Consider the following 24,255-nt stretch of genomic DNA (forward strand, 5'->3'; position numbering starts at 1 on the left):
AAATACTTATCAATTACTTCAATATAAACTCCATCTGACAGTTCAGATATTTTTTTTAAGTAGTAGTAGGTTAACCTTGTGTGACAGGCTTTGTGTAGAAGCAGTACTCACATCGATACAATACTTTGTTCTTTCAATCATAGTTTAACGTCAACCTAAAAACTGGAATCAACTGCAAACCCTGTATTCTGGAAGTTCGGCAGAAATGCAGCTGCACGTCTGCACTTGATCCAGACTAAATTCATATGGTTATATAATCTGATGGCATAAAGAACTGTATTAAATATTGCACTGAGACTCCAATTCGAAAACCTCTTGAAACTGAAATGACATGTTGCTCATACACCAAGTTCAGCTAGGTACAAAAACAAAGGCAGAGACTGGTTTCCCCAAAAAATTCAGGCCTTTCTGGCCCCAACTGATATTCTGAGAATGTATTCATGTAGACTTTGTGGGAAAGCAAAAAAACAAAACAAAAAGCCTTTAATTGTACATCAGCTTTGAATTTCTCGCTTTAAACATCACCTTAACATTGTGTTATAGTGTAAAATGGGCACATGCCTGCTATCTGCTATGTAACGTTCTTCAGAACTACCGGGCTCCCTCCTCTTTGATTCTTATGAGAATACAATGTCAAGCTTTTAATTGTTCCTTCACTTAAGAGGATTTTCTGGCCTTCTAATTATCCTTGTCACCTAAATTTCTCCATTACTATCTATTTATTTTTAGGTAACTACATCCATCTCAGGTGTGAAGTTTTTTGTTTTGGTTTGCTGTCTTTTTTTAATGTTTCTAATGGGATCTAAACTGCATTCTAGCAAAAAAATATCTGGATTTAAAGAATGGTACTATAATATTTATAATACATGTTCACATTTTGTCTCCTTTAATCTTTCAAACATTTTTTCCAAATTATTAATCAATAACTTAAATACTAAAAAAACCCCCAGCCTTAATTATTAAAGGTTAACATCAAGGAATCACAAAGCTATCAATGTATTACTAATTTTTTCTTTGTCTCTTTAGCATTTTCCAACCTGTGACAATATTTTACATATTTCTTTAATGTCCTAGTCAGAAGAATTTGTAAGAATCCTTATTACAATTTTCAACTCTCATTTTCAAAAGGAATCTAGTGAATACTCCATTTAAGCTTGAGCTCCTCAGATACCTGTATTATCTCACTGTAGTATATGAAACTAAGGTATACACATAGAACACCTTCCTAAGAATTGACAGCCAGTGGTGTAGATTCATAACATTAATAAATTTTTATTAGTTTAATGTCTAAATCAGCCTGTTAATAAAGGTTCAATAAATGGAAGTTATGAGCTAAAAGGAATTGCAAAACTTCACTTCAATTAAAAGGACCATTTACTTCTTCAAATAATTCACTACAAAAACGTATTTTGCATCAAAGCATTAACCTGATTATTCATTTTCCAGTTCTTTTAAAATACTCTAAGTAAGCAGTCTTTAAAAATTACTTGTAGTTTTCTTAAATACATCTTACATTCCAAACACAAAATTTGCTGCTGATCTGAAAGGTAGAAATATTTCTAATTTTAGAGTGGTACCAAGCCTTATCAACAAGCTCTACTTTCAGCACAGAAATGTGTGGTTTTGGATTGCCTCTTAACACCCCAAAATTGAAACATGCAAGTATCTCAATACTCAAAGATCAAATGGTTTCATAACAAAAAGTTTTGGCAGCAAATGCTTCCTGAAGCAGTAAGGTTTAGAGTCCATTTTAATACTCTTTTCCAGCTCCTGAAGTAGATGTTCCTTATTATCAGGAAAAATCCTTCATCTTCCTGAGAAAGACAGGACTCTTCAAAGGCAAGGAAATTGGGGAATAAAGCAAAAGGAATTAACTCCTTAATCTCCGCATCTTTCCCAAAAACGTTACTGTCCCAAAAAAAGGATAGCAGTAGGAAATGGAGAGACACACATATACAGAAGTTATATCGGAGTTGAAAACCCTAAGAAAGCTCCTGATCAGTCTTCTGCCAACCTTGCAAATGCTACAGAAATAGATGTGTTTTTTCACATCAAAATGGAAAGCAGAATGGCAAGGACAGAAGTGGAACGAAGAATGTTCTAGTAAGGCTTGCTATACAATAGTTCATTATCAAGCATCTCTCGTAAATGGAGATTTACAAAAGTTACTGGTAGAACTTACCAAAATGAAGTATATAAAACAAGAAGCTGATCCACAATACAAGTATTTTCACCAGGGTTTTACAGCAGGAAACTGTACCAACAACTTGTAGATTCCAGTGTTGTAACGAATTTGACCAGAAATAAATGAAAGCACAATCATCTTTAACTGGCATCGCCCACATTAGGAGCACATTTGTTCAGAAAAAGAGACCTGCCTGATACGATCTTTCAGTTTGTAGCATTTCAGTGCTAAAACAGTGTACTAACTGGTCAGCATAGTGACAGGTAGCCCTGTCCTCTCAGACAGATGACAACATTTCAAAAACACTGATGACATTGAGGACAATATACAACATGTTCTCACAGTGAAATGTGCAGTATGTTTGAACTAGAAGGCTTTCTGCTGCTTAAATATTTCCTTAATTTTTTTCTTCTTTCCTACCAACTAATCCCAGTAACAAAAGTCATGTTTGGTCATCCCACCCCACCAATAACCTCTGTGCCACATACACAAAGGCAGCATGCAGAGAAAATAAACTGAATCACTTTAATGCCCATATTCATACAGATTAAGAACTTTTTCTACAGATTTTCAGACAAATTGCTACCATGAATGAAAACTAATGCAGTATGTATATAATAATGGTTAAAAAAGTGCCAATCAAAATTTCATCTTCTGGGTAAGTTCAAGAAAATATTTCTCTGGTTTAGGTACTTATGGTCATATACATTTTTGCTGCATTTAAGTCACTGATAATACTTCCCCCTCCACCCTCAAGCCAGAGTAGCACACTGAACTTCAAACAGGAAAACCACAAACACAGACACTGTTGAAGATGAACAGTGTTTTACTTCCTATGGTCTCTCACACAATCGCCAAACACACAGTAGTACTTAAGACCACATGAAAAAAAACCCTACAAAACATTAAGGAGATAAAAGGGCAGATTTTTTTTTTTTCTTTAACATAAGACTTGAATCCTGAAAACTACTCACCTAAAATGAGATGAAGCTTTGTATCTGTCTGGAAGGCATAATGTAATGTGACCAAAAATGGTGATTGCCTAATGTGCTCCAACACTTGTCGTTCTGTCCTTGTGTGCTCAGTTGTTTTGGCTTTTTGAACTATTGTCGCTTTCTTCAGTACTTTCATGGCATATAGCTTTCCAGCATCATGGCCACTTACTTTCCTTACTAGGAACACTTTTCCATAGGCTTAAAAAAGAAAAAGTGGAGAGAAAAAAAAAAGTCACCTACTCATACTACAGGTCTGGCTGATATTATTTTCAATTACTCATTGTTATGGCAAACAGTAACCATTCAGGCTAAAATCTTCCAGAACACTTTTTGTTTCAAACTGACCTTTTCTGAGCAAAATTTCAACCAAATGAGCTTAGTGACTGAACACAGCAAGAGTGGGAGAAACAATCAAACAGTTTCAGTATTTAAAAACAATTTTAAAAGCTGATGATTTCTTTCTCTGTAATAACCTAAAACTCCCATACCTAGAATTTAGCAAGAGTTTGGAGTAAGAGAGATGCTATAGTCTGCCCATATTTGCACACCTTATACACTTTCATTACTGGCTTTACAGCAGTGAAGTTCCAAAAACCCATAGAAAAGCCAATGAATTCTTCCCATCAGTATTTAGTACATAGGAACTTTGAGGCTCCCATGCTGGACTTAAATGAGAATAAGCTAGAGGGATTATCTCAAAAAGAAAGTTTTAAGAACACAAACAGTAAAAAAGTCACCAGGACCAAAATGGAGTGTTTCCAGAGTTTTAAATTATGGAGTCTAGGTGTTCTGTTTACATATTTGGTTAAAAATACACTCCATACTGGAGTAATAAGTGGCAAACACGGACTTTTTTTTTTTTAAATAAAAAGGGCTCCTGGGTACTGGACACAGGTAAATTTGATACCTCTGCTAGGCAAACCTGTAGAAACAATAAAGGTTAGAATTAGCAGATACACAAACAGGATACTATGTGAAAGAATGAGTATTACTTTTGTAGATAGTAATAATTATTTCTATTAATAATCACTCAAAGGAATCAGGAGGAAGGAACAATGATATGGTTAACTTATTTAGATTTCCAAGGTACTTAAGTTCCCTTACAAAAGCATCTTAAAAACACTGAACAATCATGGGTGCAAAGAGGGGGGTCCTCTTATGAATGAATTATATTAGCAGACAAAAAACCAAAAGGTTAAAAATATTCAGCTTTTTCAGTGAAAGGAGGTCACCACAAGAATTCATCCTGCCTGATTCAGTCATATATGAACAGTGAGGAAGCTGATTTTCTTAGTTTAGTAAATTATCCACTGCAACAGAAATTGAAGCTGACTGCTGAAAACTGTACCACAGTATCAAAATATTAAGTAGCTGAAAAATAAAGCGGCAGATAAAATTCCAAAGACGTAAATGAGTAATCTATGTCAAGTATGATAATAATTAGTTGTGCATAGTGTTACAACTGAGGGAAAAAAAAATATATACCTGGAGTTACCACAGACAACCCTATGAGAAGACACCAGTGGTAATCCAAAAAGCAAATAGAATGTTAGAACTTCAAGGAAAGTATTGAAGGGGAAAAATGACACAGATGTACCATCCCCCAAGCCTTCAACACAGAACCAGAAATCCCTTATGCTGTGGTATGAAATCTTCATGTGCCCATATCTTGACTGATGCACACTATTTCGGGCTCCCCTCTCTTCTGTCCCCAGTTCCCCTTCCCTCCATCAGAAACAAAAAGTATAGGAGAATGTTAAAAAAAAACCACAGAAAAGTATAAAAAGAATTCTTTTAATTATGAAGGGAACTAAACACACTTAGACTTTTTATTTAGCCTGAAAGAGTAGAATACTTAAGAAGATGCTAGAGAGTTAAAAATCAAAAATTGTATGAAGTTAAGTAAAGAACAATTTTTCATTATTTCTAGAAATAAAATAACTAAGGTAACAAATGAAATCATTAGGTATCAAGATTAAGAACTGCCCAAAACACACAAACAAATATGTAGTTAAGCTGTGGAACTACTGTTATGTTATGCTGCAGATGTCGGAAGTGTAGATGAGTTCAAAAAGATTGTATAAACCCTTGAGGGAGAGAAAAGTATACCAAGTGTTGCTAAACACAGAAGAGAATCTGTCTCAGGCAGACCCCAAACTGCAGGCTGCTACAAGTTCACTACGGAAACCATTATCGTATGCCTCTCCATGTTCTTGTAGGGTCTCCTTAAGCCATCATGAGACACAGAAAACTGAACCAGCTGGGTGTTTTGTCCAACATCTATAATTATCTTCACATTACTTTCTCAAAGAGAATGCTCAAGTATCTCAAAACTGTAAATACACTAGACAGAGTATACTGTCCTGATGTGAGACACTCAAGTTCAGTTAGTCTTTAAAAATGCTATAGCATACACTGCCCCTAGTATGTAACTACATGTAACTCAAGATTTTTCCTGTTTTTACCAGACAGGTAATAGAGAGTTTTAAATTATCAAATGACGTGTTTTTTTTCCTACAACCGAGTTCTGCTTCATTCAGTATACAAAACTGATACCGCTCATATAATGAACAATTCTTTTTTTAAGAAGTTCTTTACCTGAATCATCACACCCTAAGGAATCATGCTTGCCTTCTTTATAGAACCCATTATTCTCAATAAGAGCTTTCATAAAATAAGTTTTCACAACATTATCTGTCAAGAATCACAAATAGAGTCAGAACAGGTTAGTGTAAACGTATCTTTCTATTTTGGGAGACAAATGTGAGATACCCAGGACAATCTTTTTCAAGATGTTCAGTATTGTATTCCTCAACTTTAATTGTAGGTATGAGATCTCAAGTGTATCTAAGTGGGACTCAATAGTCACCAGCTGGTCATCAAGAAATTGATAACCACAGATGTAAAAAGATTACTGTAGTAAAATAGATATGGGCCATAAATCCTGTCATGATGTACAGACACAAGTGATCTGAATCAAGGTTGTACAGACCATAATATTGCAACGACAGTAATACTGTTATGCATATGCACAATTTTAACATTATTCACCTATTTTTCCAATATTGGATGTTAAATAATTTTTAGCATCTGAAAAACAGACCCGTACTACTGAGAGCTTCCAAAAGTAGTATTTATATCTTTTTAAGGAGTTACTTCTCAAACAGTGTAGCTAACACTCCTGCATTCTACTAACACAACAAAAACAGTGCGGAGCATGGCCTTAGCTTGCATTTCTCAACTGCTTAAGGGAACAGCCCCAGTTTTCACCAATTTTCAGCTGGAGCTTGACACTGAACTTCCTTGTGCCTCTCTGAAAAGCCCAGTCTAGAGCATTAAAGAGAAGTTTCCTTAGGTTCCCGGGAAACAGTGGTTTTATCAGAAATGTTGGAGAACATTAAGTTAAGCTAAATTAAAATAAACAAAAGCCTGCAGATTTTAACGCTTGGCTACCTGTATCTTTAATCACACTTTATAGAAACCTACAATAATGCATCTTCAGTGGCAGAATGCTAACAGTATATTAACAGCACCAACTACAGCTTTACATACCAGATAATTTTCTCCTGTGCTGTAACTGTAATAGCTGTAAGGAAATCTCTAGAAACTATACTAGTGTTATCATAAAAGAATTTGCAACATAGAGCTTTACCACGGTACAAATTGTTTCTTCAGAAATCTGGAAAGGACTGACAGAATGATGAGGATTCTCAGCAGTTTTGATGAGAATAAATCTTAAGTAGCACTATTTTAATCAAATGACTCACGATATATTCAACACCAGAATCTCTGATATCACCACAAGAAATCTACTTAAAAGACAACACTGCAAAAGCAATTCATTTGAGTGGCAGCAAGGAGAAGGCACATAAGCTAATTCCAAGACTACCCTTACCTGATAATCTTACTTCAGAAAAGCTTTTTTAATTTCTCAAAGAGCCACATTTTAATGTTCATTCTCATAAAATCTGATGCACATCTCAACTACTTCCAAGGCAGAAATATTTAGCCAGCAATATATCCCCCATAAAGAAACACACACATATTCACCATAGTCACCAAATATTCACCCCCCAAATTCATTAAAAATATTTTAAATGATGGAAGAACTAAAAGACTATATAATACATACTATATATATATACACACACACATATACATACACAAACACAAACTATGTTAGACTGACGTTGCAGTTAAGAGAAATAAAATGAAAGTTAAAGAAAAAAGCAATTATTAGTTGCAGACTGATATGGACATCAGGCCTGGAAGATGAATAAGAGATTTCATACCAGCAATTTATACCAAATTTCCACTTAATTTGTGAGGCAGAAAAATGTAATTGGGGGTTAAATCTTTCCTTTCACTACCGCCTTTTTCATACACATTCATAGTAATACACATCATCATAAGTAACAATTCAGCAAGTCATTAGAATATTCTAAAGTACACGCTTGCTGAAAGACAATGGATTTTAAAAGAGTATTCTTTGCTTCTTTATTCTTTCTGTATAAATGCAAGCATGCTAAGCCATTGCATCATGCCAGCTAATTCTTACAGAGAAAAAGGCAAGCAATTCTTATTGTTTATAGCACACAGGATGGTTTATGCGGACTTCTAAATCCATCAAAACTTGACATTTGTATAGACAGCTTTAAAGCAAAGTTTTCAAGTGTTAAGATAAGCTATACCTCTCTTAAGTTACTTTTTTTACTATCAGTGTAAGCATAATCATGAGAGAACAATAGGAAAAAGCTCGAAGGTACAAAATATTTAATGATTTGAATAAATTCCACTGTATTCTTGCATGATATATGCCTAATGACCTCTTTCCCCTGTACTTTTTATTGTTAAAATAGTCTTTAGATTTAATCTTCCTAAAGAATTTGGAGGCAGAACTCTCACTGTGCAGGTATCTGTCCATATAAACTCAAATTTGGGATGTGGCAAAGTCAGAAAGGCATATAGCTCTAGCAGCTAAAAACAGAAAAAAAAGCCAAGCAAAAACCTTAACAAAGATCAAATAACAGCATTCTGAACACGTACTTCCAATTTTTATTGTCCACCACCAAACTGTCAAAGATGAGGCATCCTCTGTCATCTTCCCTTAAATATCAGATAAGCAAGAATCTTTAATTGGCTTTTTTCAACATTATTATTTCCCCAAGAACGAGTTCCCTGTCCCATTAAACAAGTGAGTGAGAGATGATAAGAAAGGCAGAAAGTGACAGGAGAGGGTAAGTTGCACCTTAAAATGTACTTTCTATCAGCACTATGCTTTTGTGCTTTTTTTGCTTTTCTACCTTTAGCTTTTTAAAAAAAGTGTTATTACAGGAAATAGGTATGGCGGGCAATACATGCCTAACTTTTTTTCTTTTTTAAAAAAAGTAAGTTTTTAGAAGACTCTCAAGACAATCTACCACTGGATAAGCATGCCATTCATTTTTAATTATTACAAAAATTAAGGTAAATTATTTTCTTCAAAATTGCTTTGAAGGCACTGCATACTGCTGAAGTCAGATGAAGTCAGAAAAATTAACCAATAGCTGCCTGGATCATCTTCTTACTTCCTTCTTAAATGTAGGATTGCATTTGTTCTTCTCTCCGGTCATACTGAACCACCTCTGACATTAGTTCCAGTAAGAATCTTTGCTACTGATCTCCAATTTAATGTCCAGAATCTTTCAGAATTCTCTGATGGATGAATGGCACAAATGTGTCCAGGTTCTTAGACTGAACACAGTCCCCTCTTTTCAGTCTGTTCTTCGTACAGAAAAATAATTTCCTATTTCCAAACTGTCTCTGATTAACCATCCCACCTTCCATTCAGTATTCGTCATAGCTTTCCTCAGCAGAAACTGAAGTAAAAAATTGGAGTTTGGAATTATTTTTAGACACTCCCTAATTTTGGCTCACTCTCCTGAGCATAGTAACCCCACTTCTTTCTTTCTCCTCCTGAGAGAAGAATATTTTATATTTTCTTCAATATGCTTTGAAAGATCTAACTTAATTTCAGTCTTAACTTTGTCAGAATACTTTCTGACCTCTTAGATGGAATTTCAATATACCTTCTTGTGTAACAAGATTTTTGAACCTATTATTTAAATCTGACATTCATCCTACCAATTTTCTTCCCTTCATATGAATATATCCTTCAGATTCTAAGTATCTTCCACATATAAGGAGAATATGCTTCCCATATAAGCAGTTAATTCCAAAAGATAATGTATAAAATATTTTTTTATATATGGCAGTTATACTCTTGTTTCTAATTATTTTTTGTCTTCATTAGCAGACTGAGGTTCAAGCAGTAGACCAGATTATTAGGGCACATGCTCAGGAACCACTTGTATTGTCTCTTAAGCACAGCTGGAAGACTGAACTAAAGCAGCATTTATTAAAATCAAAAGAAGCAACAGTGGAGCAGGAAAAATGGAATAATCTATGTGTGAAAAAATGTATGACCCAGAATGCACTCTACATTAACAATTTTTTTATTTTAAAAACATATTTACAAAGAATGAAGCAAATAAGCCAAGTGGGCGTGCATAAACCAACACAGCCACCTTCTCTTGTTGTTCCTTTCGTGGCTTTGGGAAGCAATTAGATTACTTTGCTGTAAAGTAACCTTGTTCTATAGAATAGACACTAGTTTTCTACGTCACAGGAAAAAAGCTTTAACTAGATAGGACGGACAGCTAGAAACATGAATTCAGTAGACAGGAAATCTGAAAATTCCAAATTAGCAAGGCTATACAGTAACAGCAGGAGAAAAGGACTTAAAAGAAAAAAAAAAGAGACTGGAATTTCAGAATGTATATACTGAGTAGAACATGGGCAAGTCAAAGTCGTCAAATAAGCAATAATTTGCTCCCAGAGCAACAAGTACATTATTAATAGCTTTATTAACAGTGGCATACTGTCATGTATTTTGTTTTACTGATGTAAAGTGTTACTGATTTCTTCAGTGGGGAAGTTTATTCTATTAATAACTTCTTAATGCAACGTAAAAGGATCCAACTCAGATTAAAAGGCTACTAACTCAGTTTTTTGCTTGTCTTTTCCTGTGAGACTCGGGTCAAAAGAGGAATGTGCATACTATGATATTCTTTTAACACCAAAAAGCAAAACATAACAAGCATGCTTCCAATTGAGAGAGTGTGTACAAGAACAAACCAGACATAAAGGAATGCAAGAAAGAAAGAAATGCAAATTGAAGACAATAATAAGTATGAAATTATGCTAAGCCATAGCATGGAGAAAATGTTATCACAAAAAAAAAAATCACTTCCACAGGAGAAGGATACTATTTCTAATAATCTTAATTTTCTTTGTCTTTTTAAAAAATAAAACTTAAAACTGAAGATTTAAACAAACCTTCACTGCTGTTACCTGAAAAAACTATATGAAATTACCACAATTACATATACTTAAGCAAGGTATCATTTAGTTTAACACATTTTGAGTATCTTCTTTAGTTATTCCAGTTGCTTCATAGCAGACTATATTTAATATATTGTAATTAGTTAAAATAGCATCTACGGTCATCACTTAATATGACTATGAGGTTTCAATATATTCTGCCTTGCATTACTGTAGATCATTTAAGTATCAGATGGTTTGAAAACACTTTGCATGCTCCTCAACTCCACAGTGAAGAATTTTAAAACAGCATCACAGCTTTTATTTAGCATTAGCTATATTACAGTAATATCAGTAATACCTAGAAGCTCACACCAGGATAAGGCTTTCACTCCCAGAGTAAAGATAGCTCTTGCCTAAAAATATACAGCAACATGTAAACAGAAGCCATCAGATGCCCTCTTCCTCATTTTTCTTTAAATTGCTCCCCAAAAAGCAGTAGTATCCCTTTTGTCTCTGTGAATCAATTTGTCTAAGATGACCTCAACCCCCAGCCCCATCTTCAACTTCATAGAATTTACTCGTGTAAGAGAACAGAGAAGTTCTCAGAATTGTCAAAAAAAACCCAACACCCCAAAACAAAAAAAAAAATAGTTCTTATCATCCTGTCCATAATTTGGTGGCAAGTCACTAATGGAGATACAATGACTGTTTGGAGAGGTCTCTCATGGTGTTCCAGGAATCACCATGCCTTCCCCACAGACCCTGATTAAAAACGAAGGGAAAACAAACAAAAAAAACAACACACCCCCACACACACACACACCCCCCACTTGAAAAATACTTGAAATACTTCAAATTTCTGAAATAATGAAATCATCGCTTTTTTTTCTGGCTGAAAGGTAAAAGGCATCTAATAAGCACCTGCAACTTACAACCTAGCCAACAGGCAGTTACTGTTTAGAGGGATAACATTTAGCTTCACCATAATTAGATTGCCAACTATACATAGATAAAACCTAGTTAGATATACATTGAAGAAAATATCCTCCTTTCTTTTTCTAATAAAATAAAAACTACAGAACAAGATAATTCACTCTTACTTATCAATACAGAAGGCGTGCAAATATCTTCTGAACTTTTTCTTCATTTTTTGTGAGCAAGACTAAGGACAACTGAAATGCAGAAGAGTAGTTTTGTACAAGACAGTACAAGTTCTAAATGAGGCCTTACTCTTGTACAGTATCATTTAAGACAAGTCTGCAATAAGACCCTGCTATTCCAAATATTTCTGACTTACATTATTGTGATTATAGACAGTTTTCTTTATGTTTCTTCTCATTCCCCCAAGTAAACATATATTCTGGTACAAAGAACTGAGAAGTCAGAGTAGTCATACTCACTCCTCCAACCTCAATTCAAGCATAAGAACAAGAAGTTGCAGGCCTAAACAGGACCCCACAACTCATGACACAACACACCTAAGATCTTTTAGCAAAGTTTGCATGCAAACAGGCGGCTAGCATCTTCTAAAGTTTTTGAAAAATCATCTCTTTGCTATGGAAGTTGTGGGGAAAATTTAAGCAAGGTACATTGCACAGGAAAAACATACAGTCAGTAAGATAGCTAAATAACTGAATGTATAGCCCCAGACTTTTCACATGCAGCAGATACTGCAAGGTCTATGGCATTTAAGTTGGTTTTCCATACTTAAGATGGAGGGCTTGCACAATAATTCTTGTTATTGACAAGGTCGTTCTAGAACTTTCTAAAAACTAAGTTTTTACAAAGGAGTTTGTATGTTATTAAGCTAACAGCACCAGAATCAATTCATACAAGTTCTCTGTGGTTCTGTAACAGCAGGCGCAATACTCACAAAAATGTATTTCACAGTAGAACATTTCAGGATCATCTTAGCCAAATGGCCAACATCTTGCTTCAGTTTCTGTTCTGCTCTGTCAAGTCAATGAAAAGGATACAAACTCTTCTGACCATAACAATTAGAAATACACTGAAAGTGAAGATGGTGTTCAGAACTGCATCAAAAATTTGTTGGATGATATTTACAGAAGAAATGCCTTAACACAGGTATATCCTATTGTGAAATAATGTTCTTTCAGAAATCTCTTGCAAGAATGAGAGGGGAATTTTCCTTATTGCAATCCCCAGAATGCTTCTCAAGCTAGGAAATTAAGCATCCTCAGCAAGAACATCTAGGAAGGTTGCAGAATCTCTACTACTGGAGGCTTTTAAGAACGAATCATCGCGGATGATACAGGTATAACTGATTGTGTCTTGGGCCAAGCAATTAGAGAACCTCTTCAAGTGCATTCCAGTCCTGTTCTCAGTAACTCCACGTTACTGCAAACACTGACAATTCACAGCTGGTCACTTCCCCAAAAGCAAACAGATCTAGCTCCATTCTGATCAGGTCATTTGCATTTAATGCTGTCCAGTAATTGGCAAGCCACAACCTCTGATATACCTAGTGCACTAGTCTTAGCTGTGATACACTTATGACTGAACAAAGCTTCTTGACTGCCTGATGGTCTAGATTATCGAAGCAAGAATCTCAGGCCATGATTGAAATCACATATTAAAAAAGTGCGACTAGCATTTCCTTGACAAAAAAATACTCTTCCTACAAATGCCATTCCAGGATACCCAAGGTGTCCTTGGATTCCTAAAGCTTGCAGAAATCTTTTAGTCAGTTCTTGAAATAGTTTGAAGTCTACTAAGACAGAAGATGTTTCTGGAGCAACGCGACCACTAGAGCACGATGAAGACAGACAGGCATGCTTCCTCAGCTTTTTTTTCTTCACACATACACATACTGTCAATCCCATTGTCAGCCCATTGAAGTAGCCCTTCCTGAAAGGGGTCACTCATAAAAATTACCCTATTAACTGGAGTGAATAGGATAGCTTTGCACTATGAGCCTAAGGACTACCTGCTATGATTCAGAGTATCCCAGGCCAAAAGAAATTTGGCTAATCTGTTCATGAAGAAGAGAGAGCGTGGAAGGTAGCAATGAATGACAGACAACAGTTTAACAGCAGCAAAAGGGGTATTTTAGAGGTGCTGCCTAAAGACAGTAGGAGGAGGTCAGGCTACTACTAGTCTGAACTTGAAGACCAACACTTATGAAACCACCAAAACTTACTTTGTATTCCAGATGCAACAGTTGTAATATTAAGGTGATCTCAGACCAATGGCAGTAGTAAGGAAAGAGGAAGAAATTCAGGTATGGGACTGGTTTTCATATACATACACACACGTACATTAAAAATCCAGCCAATGTTTCCATCAGCAGGAGAGAAAGTCATCCTCACATAAATGCATAATTATTAAGTAATTTCACTTGTGAACCCCACTCAGACCAATACTGACCACTTCAGAACAGCATAGCTGCTTCTACCTATGAACAGGCAACATATATCTACGAATATTAGAGCCTCCTTGCCTCTACCACTAACTACTGAAATTTAGCAGCAAGGGTTGAATTGTTAAGCCTGTTAAATTTAAAAAAAATTACTTCAGAAACAGAAAAATGTACTCTCAGGTGATTTAACAGCTTAATGAATTTTTGAAAGAATCTGTATGACAGCTAAATGTGAAAATCAAAACCCTTTGCTCTTTTCAGTGATATAGCAGCTTGTGCAATTATAGCCTCACTGCTAGCTGTTAATGGCTGATAACATCCAAAATTTAATATCATAACTAACTTACGTCTACAGACCTTGATGATAGTCCACCTTCATGATTATCCCAATCTACTCAACACTGCATCTGATGTTAATACTGACAAAAAAATGCATAAACACACTGAGAAGAATAAAAGCCATTAACTTTTGGTCTTTGTACGGGCCTGTGTGTATCCCCCTTTAACAAAGGGGAAACAAAGCTTTTTTTTTTGGTTACAGGCAGCAATCCTACAACATCCTACAAATACCCAACCTTGTGCTGGAATCCACAATGCAGCAGTGCACATTTTCCATCTTAAAAATTACTGGGATTTGAATAGGACAGAAAAAGACTAGTAGAGCCAATGCCAACTCTAAAACATATAGTTAGAGTGGAGCATCCTATTCAATAATGTACTAACATTACTGTGTTTTTCCAGAAATTCATGAGAACATAGTCTGAAAATTTAATGAAATTATCAAGATCATGCCTTAACTTAGATCAGATTTTTCACAAACTGTATTAAATTGTCATAAATCTCAACTCATTTATTTTCCTTTTTTTTTAAAAAGTGCATCTTCAAAAGTGCTGTAAGCTAGAACATGTGACCTCCAATTTTGCACAATATTTGTGAGAAAAAAAAGTGAAGAAAATTATGCTATGCAATACAAGGGTGCTATATCTTCCTAAAGAATGTTCTAATTACCAAAATCTCAGCTAGAAAACAAAACTACACTTAAGAGTAGTGCTTCCAACATTCAACTTAGAAAAACAGTGCATCTTACCCCCTGTTCCAAGAACTTTCAGGAGTTCGAAGTTTTCAATGCCAACTTTCTCTGCATGGCCTGTCAAATTTGCTGAAGGAAAAAAAAAAAATCACATCAGATATATAGTACACAAACATCATTCTGACATACAACTTCAGTAAAAACAAGTTAGCAGATGAACCACATAAGCAGCACTAAAAGGACATTCCAGTTGCATACTGTATTCTTTTAACTTGAAAAGCAAGGGAGAGCAATTTTCTTGCTGCCATCAGTGTTCCTGGAGGTATAAAATCACAGAATAATAACTGAAGCCCATCTAGCTTGTATACACCATCTTTCACCCTATCACTGGGCACCTCTGAAGAGAGTCCAGTTCCACCTTGTCTGTAATCTCTAATCACATAGTCATAGACAGCAATCAGGTCATCCCTTAGCCCTAGCACCCTGAATACTCTCATGTTCTTGGATTATATGGCGCCTGGGATGACATAAGTAGACTATAATGAATAACTATTCATGCATTTAACATAGGATTAATAAACCTATACAGACTCTCCACTACTATCGAGTAGGAAAGAGCTTGAGTCTACATAACCAACAAGTCTAGAAAAATCTAAGCTGCTACAAAGTTGTTTCATTTGTTGGGGAGTTTGGGAGAGAGAGGTTCTACGTTTATACAAATCTATACCACTGCGAGTATTTTTTTTGTCTAACAGACATTTTTCGAAGCAGGGAAGTGAAGAGCCCTATTTAAAAAAGGAGTTGTGGTGGGTTGGTTTGTTGTTGGTTTGGGTTTTTCCCTTTTATAAGCTGCTAAAAGAAAGCCTTAAGCAGTTCCCATTTTTTCCCTCTTTCATTCCTATCATAATATTATCCATCCATTTGCATCAATATGACTGCAGGCCATTCAGCAGAGCTGCTCATTGAAATGATCCAGGTTAAAAGCAGTAAGGCAAAAAAGTAACTAAGTTTGATTATTCTTAACCAAATTCAGTTCCCTAATCCACTTTAATGAGCAGCTGTATAAGCAGTTTTACTAGCACAATTAAGGATGCAGCATCAAGCAGCAGAAGCTGCATAAGCTGGCATGGCTGCTAAAAGAATGCCTCTCAAAGAGCAACTTCAAGCCAAACTGTATGTTTAAAGGCTAGTTAAAAAAAAAAAGAGGCTTAGGAAAGATGTGCAAGAAGTTTTTAGCAGCAGCACCACAGATTTCAAGTACAAAGATCTCCTAACCAAAAGGAGAAAGCTCTTTGATAGGAGATGCTATCAAGATTAATGCTATTAATATCAAGATTAACTTACTCTGTTCAATAGAAATTCTCATTTGGCTTGATATTTCTAAGAAATTTTATCAATACGGTGTGCTTTCTGAATTAATTATCAAAATGTATAGTTAATCTCCATTCACAGAACTGCAGTAACTCAGCAACTCAAAGCAAACAGAACACTTAAAGCTTCAGAAAGACATCTCTCTGCAAAGGAGGAACAAGTATAACTCCAAACACTAAATAAATGAAAAAGCAAATTCGTGACTTGGGGCCAGTCTTATTCAGTATCTTTTTTGGGGGACAGTCTTGTTCAGTATCTTTATCAATGATCTGGATGAGGGGATCGAGTGTACCCTCAGTAAGTTTGCAGATGACACCAAGTTGGGCGGGAGTGTTGATCTGCTCGAGGGTAGGAAGGCTCTGTAGAGGGACCTGGACAGGCTGGATCGATGGGCCCAGGCCAATTGTATGAGGTTCAACAAGGCCAAGTGCCGGGTCCTGCACTTCGGCCACAACAACCCCATGCAGCGCTACAGGCTTGGGGAAGAGTGGCTGGAAAGCTGCCTGGCAGAAAAGGACCTGGGGGTGCTGGTCGACAGCCGGCTGAACATGAGGCGGCAGTGTGCCCAGGCGGCCAAGAAGGCCAATGGCATCCTGGCCTGTATCAGAAAGAGTGTGGCCAGCAGGAGTAGGGAAGTGATCGTGCCCCTGTACTCGGCACTGGTGAGGCCACACCTTGAATACTGTGTTCAGTTTTGGGCCCCTCACTACAAGAAGGACGTTGAGGTGCTGGAGCGTGTCCAGAGAAGGGCAACGAGGCTGGTGAAGGGTCTGGAGAACAAGGCTTATGAGGAGCGGCTGAGGGAACTGGGGTTGTTTAGCCTGGAGAAAAGGAGGCTGAGGGGAGACCTCATTGCGCTCTACAACTACCTGAAAGGAGGTTGTAGCGAGGTGGGTGTCGGTCTCTTCTCCCAAGTAACAAGCAATAGGACGAGAGGAAATGGCCTCAAGTTGCGCCAGGGGAGGTTTAGATTGGACATGAGGAAAAATGTCTTTACTGAAAGAGTGGTTAAACATTGGACCAGGCTGCCCAGGGAAGTGGTTGAGTCCCCATCCCTGGAAGTATTTAAAAGATGTGTAGATAAGGCGCTTAGGGACATGGTTTAGTGGGCATGGTGGTGTTGGGTTGACGGTTGGACTCGATGATCTTAGAGATCTTTTCCAACCTTAATGATTCTATGATTCTGTGACTTATTCCAACAATCCTAGGAATCTGTACACATACACAAAATGCATCTAGTTGGAATAGGGTAACATTAGTGTCTCATGCAAGGCGCTGATGAAATCTCATCTAAAATATTATTTTCAATTCTTATCATTCATCTTTACTAGGGATTAATCAAACTTGGAATAAGTGCAGAGAGACCACTTGAAATTACTGGGAGATTAGAAAGTCTAAAAGAGCTTTCAGGATTTTTTCTTGTACAAACAGAAGTACACATGACAATGATTTTTGCAAGTCTGAGGGAATCTACAAGCTATCCTAATAGTACATGTAAAAAAAACCAAAAACAGAGCACAGTGAAATTATTAGAGCAATATTACTTTTGTGCTCAGTTCCATCTTAATAACATGTACTAGGCAAAACAGTACCAGAATCCTTAACAAATCAACGAGGCAATATGCACCACAAGTTGAATTGAAGCTTGCTGTACTATTTTCACTGCCAATAGAACAAATACTGTTGCTAGTGCTACATCACAGTCATTGCTGAAGTCAGCAGTAAAGAAGATGCACTCATGTGCCAAGAAAGGAGTAATAGCAGGTAAGGCAAATCTAGACTGAGTTAGTGTCTATATAATTACAGTACGTTGTGTCACAGTGAGAAAGCAGTCTGTCTTGAAGCAACATAGTATTACATATTACTCTTCTTAACAAGTACTGAGAATGGTACTCAATGTATACAGTTTCAAAACAATGTCTTTCCTGCCAGGGACAGCAGGAGTCAGGGACTATCCTAAAGAGACCAGGGCTAGAGTGACATCCACTGCTTCATTAAAACTGTGGACACTGAAGAGATTCAGGACATAGAACTTTTCTCGATACTAGCTAAGTAAGTGCTGAACTCAGAGTGGGAAGAAATTTTTCACTGAGAAATCCACTGATTTGGATCTTCCATTATGAAGTACCCCAGAAAGGTTTTACCATCTCACATCCTTTAAGAGTTGTCAGCAGAAGGCTTTTCAATTAAACACCCTTCTAGAAAGCAAAACAGTCATTTAATCCTGCCATATTCTTGGAACTGAATAGGAAGACAGAGTAGAACACAGAAACGCTGCATCTCCAGTAACACGAAGGTTTGTAGTGCTGGCTACAGTCCTAAAAAGAGATCAAGTCCTACACTCAATCCATTAATCTAAACTGTACCATAAACTCAATTTAACTTGTATTCCACATTCAATAACTTTAGTAAAACCTTTCCCACTTCCAGTAAAAAGCTGAGTGATACCTAGCTTGAATCATTATGTACTTGTTTCAATGTGAGCTGTAATTTTGCACTATCCACTTAATCACATTTTTACTTTCATTTAGGATTGTCTTGAAGGTTATTGTAATATTATTTTCATAGTATAAAGGGAAAGCAACATCACAAATAAGCATATGATCACTATAAAATAAGTCCCACCTAATTCTTTTTGCATTATACTGAGGAAAAAAGCTGTCCCACAAGATCATATAGCTAAAAGGTGCTGCATAACACAGAGGTATGATAGGACACTTGAGACGTACAAACTCTCTCTCAGAATTACTCCCTATAAAGCAAGAATTATCCTTGATTTAAAAAAAATACAAATAACAAATCTTCAAAGCTACAAGAAAAGATGAACAATTCCCAGAAGGTGCTTCTCCCAGTGTTGCCATGGCTGGCAATGGCTTGCTCCAACAGCCTCAGTTGCTGCACTCAGTCCATCTCTTAAGTCATACGCCAAGAAAAGCAAGCTGAAGAGATTGTGTCTTTGCCACATTCTTTCCAAAGACACTGCTAGAGCAGGTCTTTGTCTTCATCTGCTGAAACCAGGCACAGCACTTTTCAACATTCTAGCTGAGGTGAGGTGCAGTTTCTCCATGACAGAAGTCATCATACCGACATTTCCTTCAACTTGCTTTCAAGAGCATAAATCCTCAAAGGTCAGTTATTCTATTCACCAATCACTCCCAGGAACCCAAATGAGCACTGCTGGAGGACCCTTCACAAGTAATGCTTTCTGCAATTACAAGACAACTGTTCCAAGTTTGAGAGGCTTTAAAGAATCCCAACAAGAAGGCCACTACTACCACCACTGACAGAAGAGTGAAAGGCTTCTCCCACCTCGCAGACATCACCATGCTAGCGTTGGTATCAGAACCTGACCCAACAACTGCCTGTGCAACCTGCATGAAGACAACCTATGTCAAGAGTGCAACAGGATGTGCACTCCAGCATCTAGCTAGCAGTATTTCTAGCAAATAGTATCATAACATTTCAGTGTGTGCAAAGATGCTATTCAGAAACAGCGGCTTTGGGAAAGCTCTTAAATTAAGAATTGAGCACAAGGAAAGCAGTTTTGGAAACAGAAAATTTACTTCTCCATGCCCTTTTTTTTCCAAGTCTGTTGATGCATCAGCTGAAGAGTACCAAGGAAGGGAACCAAGCTTGGACAGGAAGAAAGTACTGTCCAAGTCAACAGGACGAGAGTTTCTCCAATGATCTGAAGCTACACATGACACAGCAGTATAAAGATGGTGGCATATCGTGGAAAAAAAAAGCAGTAAGCTGACAGCACCTTCTAGGAGACAAGCTAACTGCATAGGTGCACGATTAGGAAAAGCTTCCATTCTACTGTAGTCCACAGTAATCAGCATTGGACCAACATGGTACAAAGGAGAGTATGCAACTGAGGGCAACAGCGAGATACAACAGATCAACTCAGAAACAAAGACTAAAGGGAAAGGCCAAGACATCATGGCATCCATAAAAACAAAGATGAAATAGTGGTACTGCTCGCAATTATCACCTCCGAAGGCAAAAAGAAAGCAAATATCTAGAAATATTCCCACTGCGAAGACAAACCTCCACATGCAGGGACACCAATGCATGGAGATGAGTATTATTGTTCTCAGCCTCCTGGAAATAGGACAGTCTGTTTAACTCTGGGAACCAGAACAAAGTATTTCTGCTTGATGGAGGATCTCCAGATGGCAGAGACAGGACTGTCACCTGCACTATATCTGAACTTTGAAATGGCCAAGCGTGAACTGAGAACTGTGCAAGCTGGTACTGTGTAATGACTATTTGCTTTTACTTGTACTTTTATGATCTTAAGAAATAATATTTCACCAGTGGTTGTTTTCAAGTTAATGTGCTGTGTCCTCTCTTTCTGGACTCCGTTGCATACAGGTTTTGAAGCAGACAAACAAAACTAGAGCTTCCTCTACTGAACTGATCAAGCGACCTTCAAATACAAGCTCTGCCTGAAAGCTGCGACTTGTCCCTGCTATTCTCTGCAATGTGAGACCCACTCTGCAGAACAATGAACCTCAGACAATTTAAAGCAGAATAGAGAAAGCAAGAAGGAAAACAGGACAGGAGACATTCTGTAATATTTCAAACTATTAGGCGTCCAACGGCTGGTACCAAGATCAACTAGATTCTAACCTGTTACTTCAGAGAATGGCTCATCTCCACTCACCTAACAGATCTACTTTTTTAAGTCACAGCAACAAAGAACAGATGCTGTTTTCAAAGTTATATGAACACAAACTTGAGATTATCCCTTACTCAGACTGAGGAGTGGGTGTTTTTCCTTGAAATTAAGCAAAACTAGCACATTCCTTTCTGGGGGAAAAAAAAAAAAACAACCCACCACGTAACAGAAACCACACAACTATTGCTTGTTAGACACTGAAGAAAATGCATCTAGGATGTTATACTGTTTTTCTGCTATATATAAAATTATACTTTGATTGTAATTGGTTACAGCAACTGAGAACTATTTGTGAAGGGAAGTGAAAAATATTCCTGTCCTTCAAATCTGACAGACCATCACCAACTAATAATTGTCAGGTCACTGAAAAAGAATACCATTTAATCAGGACAGGGAACTACCTCACAAACTTAAAATGGAATTTAAAAAGCATACCATCACAAGGACTACCTGCATTTTTCTTAGGCCAAAAAAGAATTTAGAGCAAAAACAAAACACGTACACAGTTCCAAACTCACATCAAGAAGAGAAAATGCAATTCATGTTACTCTGAACTCTAGGATCACAAGTAAGATAACTGGGGTGACAACTGTCCATTCTCTATAATATTAGATGCTTAAGGAGAAGGCCATCTGAACTGAAAAAAAATTCAAGCTCTCACAAAGCTGCTGATTCCATTCTAGAAGGCCTGGAAGCCAAAACTTTACAGAGCCAAAGATGACAAAGACCTCTGAAGTACTAGCTAAGTGGAATACAGTATGCGGAAATTCAGAAGCATGGAATGCCGTGGGGAACAGGACAGGAAACTATCATCACCATTATGAAAATAGGCTGAAGCTGCAGAAGACTATCCCACCGAAGTTATCATTTGCACATCAGAAGCTGAAATAAAGATAAAACTGCGGACATCTGAGATTAACGATCCAGACTCCTAACAGTCTGAATTGGAAAGTGCTCCATGTTAAGATCCATTTGCATTAATCAGCAGTAGCCCTTTTGCTATTACAGAGGTGATTTTGCTATGAGGTTTGTCATTACTGTGAGATGAATCACTATGAGGTCACCAAGATTCAACCCAGAAGCACCTCCATGGTTAGCTAGAAGCTTAAGGTGCAGTTACACTATACATCACATAATAGCCAAAACCCCCAAAATTTAATTAGGAAAGATGCTAATGAATAAAGGTGCTATAGAGAATCTAATGCTGAACAGAGTTGAAACAGTCAGATCAAAATAACAGATATCTAAAGATGGTGCATACCTTTTCAAACAAGAAATTACATCCAAGTACAAGATATGAATCAACTTTGGTCTTCTCTATCATCAGAAATCAGTACAACACTTAAAAAAATACACTTTATTCAATCACAGGCACTTTGGACACAGTATTAAAAGTAATAGAACATAGATTAATTTATCAACAAAAGAAGGGCAACTGACAATTTAAATGTTGATGGAAGGTATTTACATATTAGTTTATGTAGACATTAACCAGGAAACTTAAGAATTATCTTCAGAATTATCCTCTCTCAGGTAAAGCTTTTATAACCATCTGCCCAAGCCAGCATAAAATATTTATGGACATCAACAAAAAATGGGAAGAGGAAACAGTCGCAACAGATCCCAAAACTAAACACAAAAACAAAGTGACTGAGTCTAACGTGAGTCCTTCATAAACCAGGTCATCTGCCTATCTACAGAATGAGTCAAAAGCAAAGAAATCTTAGCAGAGCTTGCACCTCATCATTAGGATTGTATAATGGTTAAAAAAAAAGACACAGAAAGAATGTTTACCCTAAGATATCAGATGATGCCAAGCAATGAAGGGGATCCAACAGAAATATTTACATGAAGAATATAGCTGCAAATCACACCCTCAGATACCCAGGCCTTCTCATATGTTTAAGCAACTCTGGCAAGTGTTTTCTGAATTGCCTCCTGAATAAAATCCTGAAGTGCATTTAAGTCTCCTAACTCTTTTGTGGAATTCAGCATGAGCTTTTATACCATTGCATTTAGAATACATTGGAACAAAGCTAAACAACAGGCTGACAATGAAGACTGCGACTAAGTCTTCATTTATATTGGACATTTTATAGAATATCACTGAAACAATGAGAGCAAAATGAGCAATGGTACCAGACCCTTTTACAGATCATTTTACCCAGGTTTGTTAAGATTCCAAAGCCTGGGGGGAAAAAAAAAAAAAACAAACACCAGAAGATCAGGAGTCATTCTGCTCCTTCATAATCAAAGCTTATCATAATCAAAGTTACCAGAAGATAAATAACAATAAATTCCTAAACTACAAAATATTTTTAAAAAGTACTGATTCTGTAAAGAGTAAAATCCAGAGATTTAAGTTGTATTAAGGATGATTCATAAACTTACTCTCTTTAAACACTCTTTATGCTTCCCACAGCAATATGAGAACACATAAATTTTAGTGCTCAAACAAAAAATGTAGAAGTAAAAGCAATCCAAGCTTTGAAATATTCAACTATTAATAGCTCCTGATCTCTAAACAATATACAGAATTAGTACACAGAGTCAAATAAAAAAAAATCTGTATTAGAGAAAATATAATTTAAAAAGTATCTTTAAACTTTCATAAGAACGTTGCCTTTTAAAAATAAAAAATAGAATACTGTAGAGGTGCCAGGTGTAGCTCCACAGTGAAGGCTGAATACTCTATTTAATGCATGATTCATCATGTTTTTTATCCATAGGAATTTTCACAATGCCTTATAATGTAACATGGACCTTACAGCTTACAGATAAATCCATTCTAGTTTAAGTTCTCATTCAAGAAGGGGTAACTAAGAATTTGCAATACTAAACCCTTCAAATAGTCCATGTATTTATTGTCTGAAGCCTTTTATAGTTTCATACTGAATTATAAGTTAGACTATTTGACTCAAGTGGAAGTTCCAAATTCTTCTGCCTCTGGAGCCCTGCAGCCGATTGCTACGTTGACTTCTGGGCTACACATGCCTTTTCCCATGTAATGTGTTACAGTCAGACAAACTGTAAACTAAAGCAAGTTCTTTACCCCAAGGTTTTTGATAGCATTAAAATGAATCCAGTATCCTCTTCAAAACAGACTTGCCAAAAGGAAAAGAACAACATCTTAAAGCAAAACAAACAACATATATACAGCCTATCGCCCATATATTCATGGAATGTCTCAGAAGTTCCCTTCAAGATCCCAGTTTTGTTAATCTCTGCCTCTCACTGGGCAAAGCA

At 36.7% G+C, this 24,255-nt stretch overlaps 1 protein-coding gene across 3 annotated transcripts in view; it reads right to left on the bottom strand.

Moving 5' to 3' along the window:
- The window catches only part of RPS6KA5 (ribosomal protein S6 kinase A5), an 84,914-nt gene that overhangs the window by 56,489 nt on the left and 4,170 nt on the right, over positions 1-24,255 (bottom strand). For 2 of the 3 annotated variants that reach the window (XM_076345272.1, XM_076345275.1), the window contains exons 2-3: positions 15,012-15,083; positions 3,160-3,378 (exon numbers count right to left, since the gene is read on the bottom strand). In XM_076345272.1, the coding sequence (XP_076201387.1) occupies positions 3,160-3,378; positions 15,012-15,083 (291 nt within the window). Of the gene's footprint in view, positions 1-2,182; positions 2,285-3,159; positions 3,379-15,011; positions 15,084-24,255 lie in introns of those variants that run through there. The other variant, XM_076345277.1, reaches the window with a different exon arrangement.

This window comes from Aptenodytes patagonicus, chromosome 7 (assembly GCF_965638725.1).
Source record: "Aptenodytes patagonicus chromosome 7, bAptPat1.pri.cur, whole genome shotgun sequence".
Classification (NCBI taxonomy): Eukaryota; Metazoa; Chordata; class Aves; order Sphenisciformes; family Spheniscidae; genus Aptenodytes; species Aptenodytes patagonicus.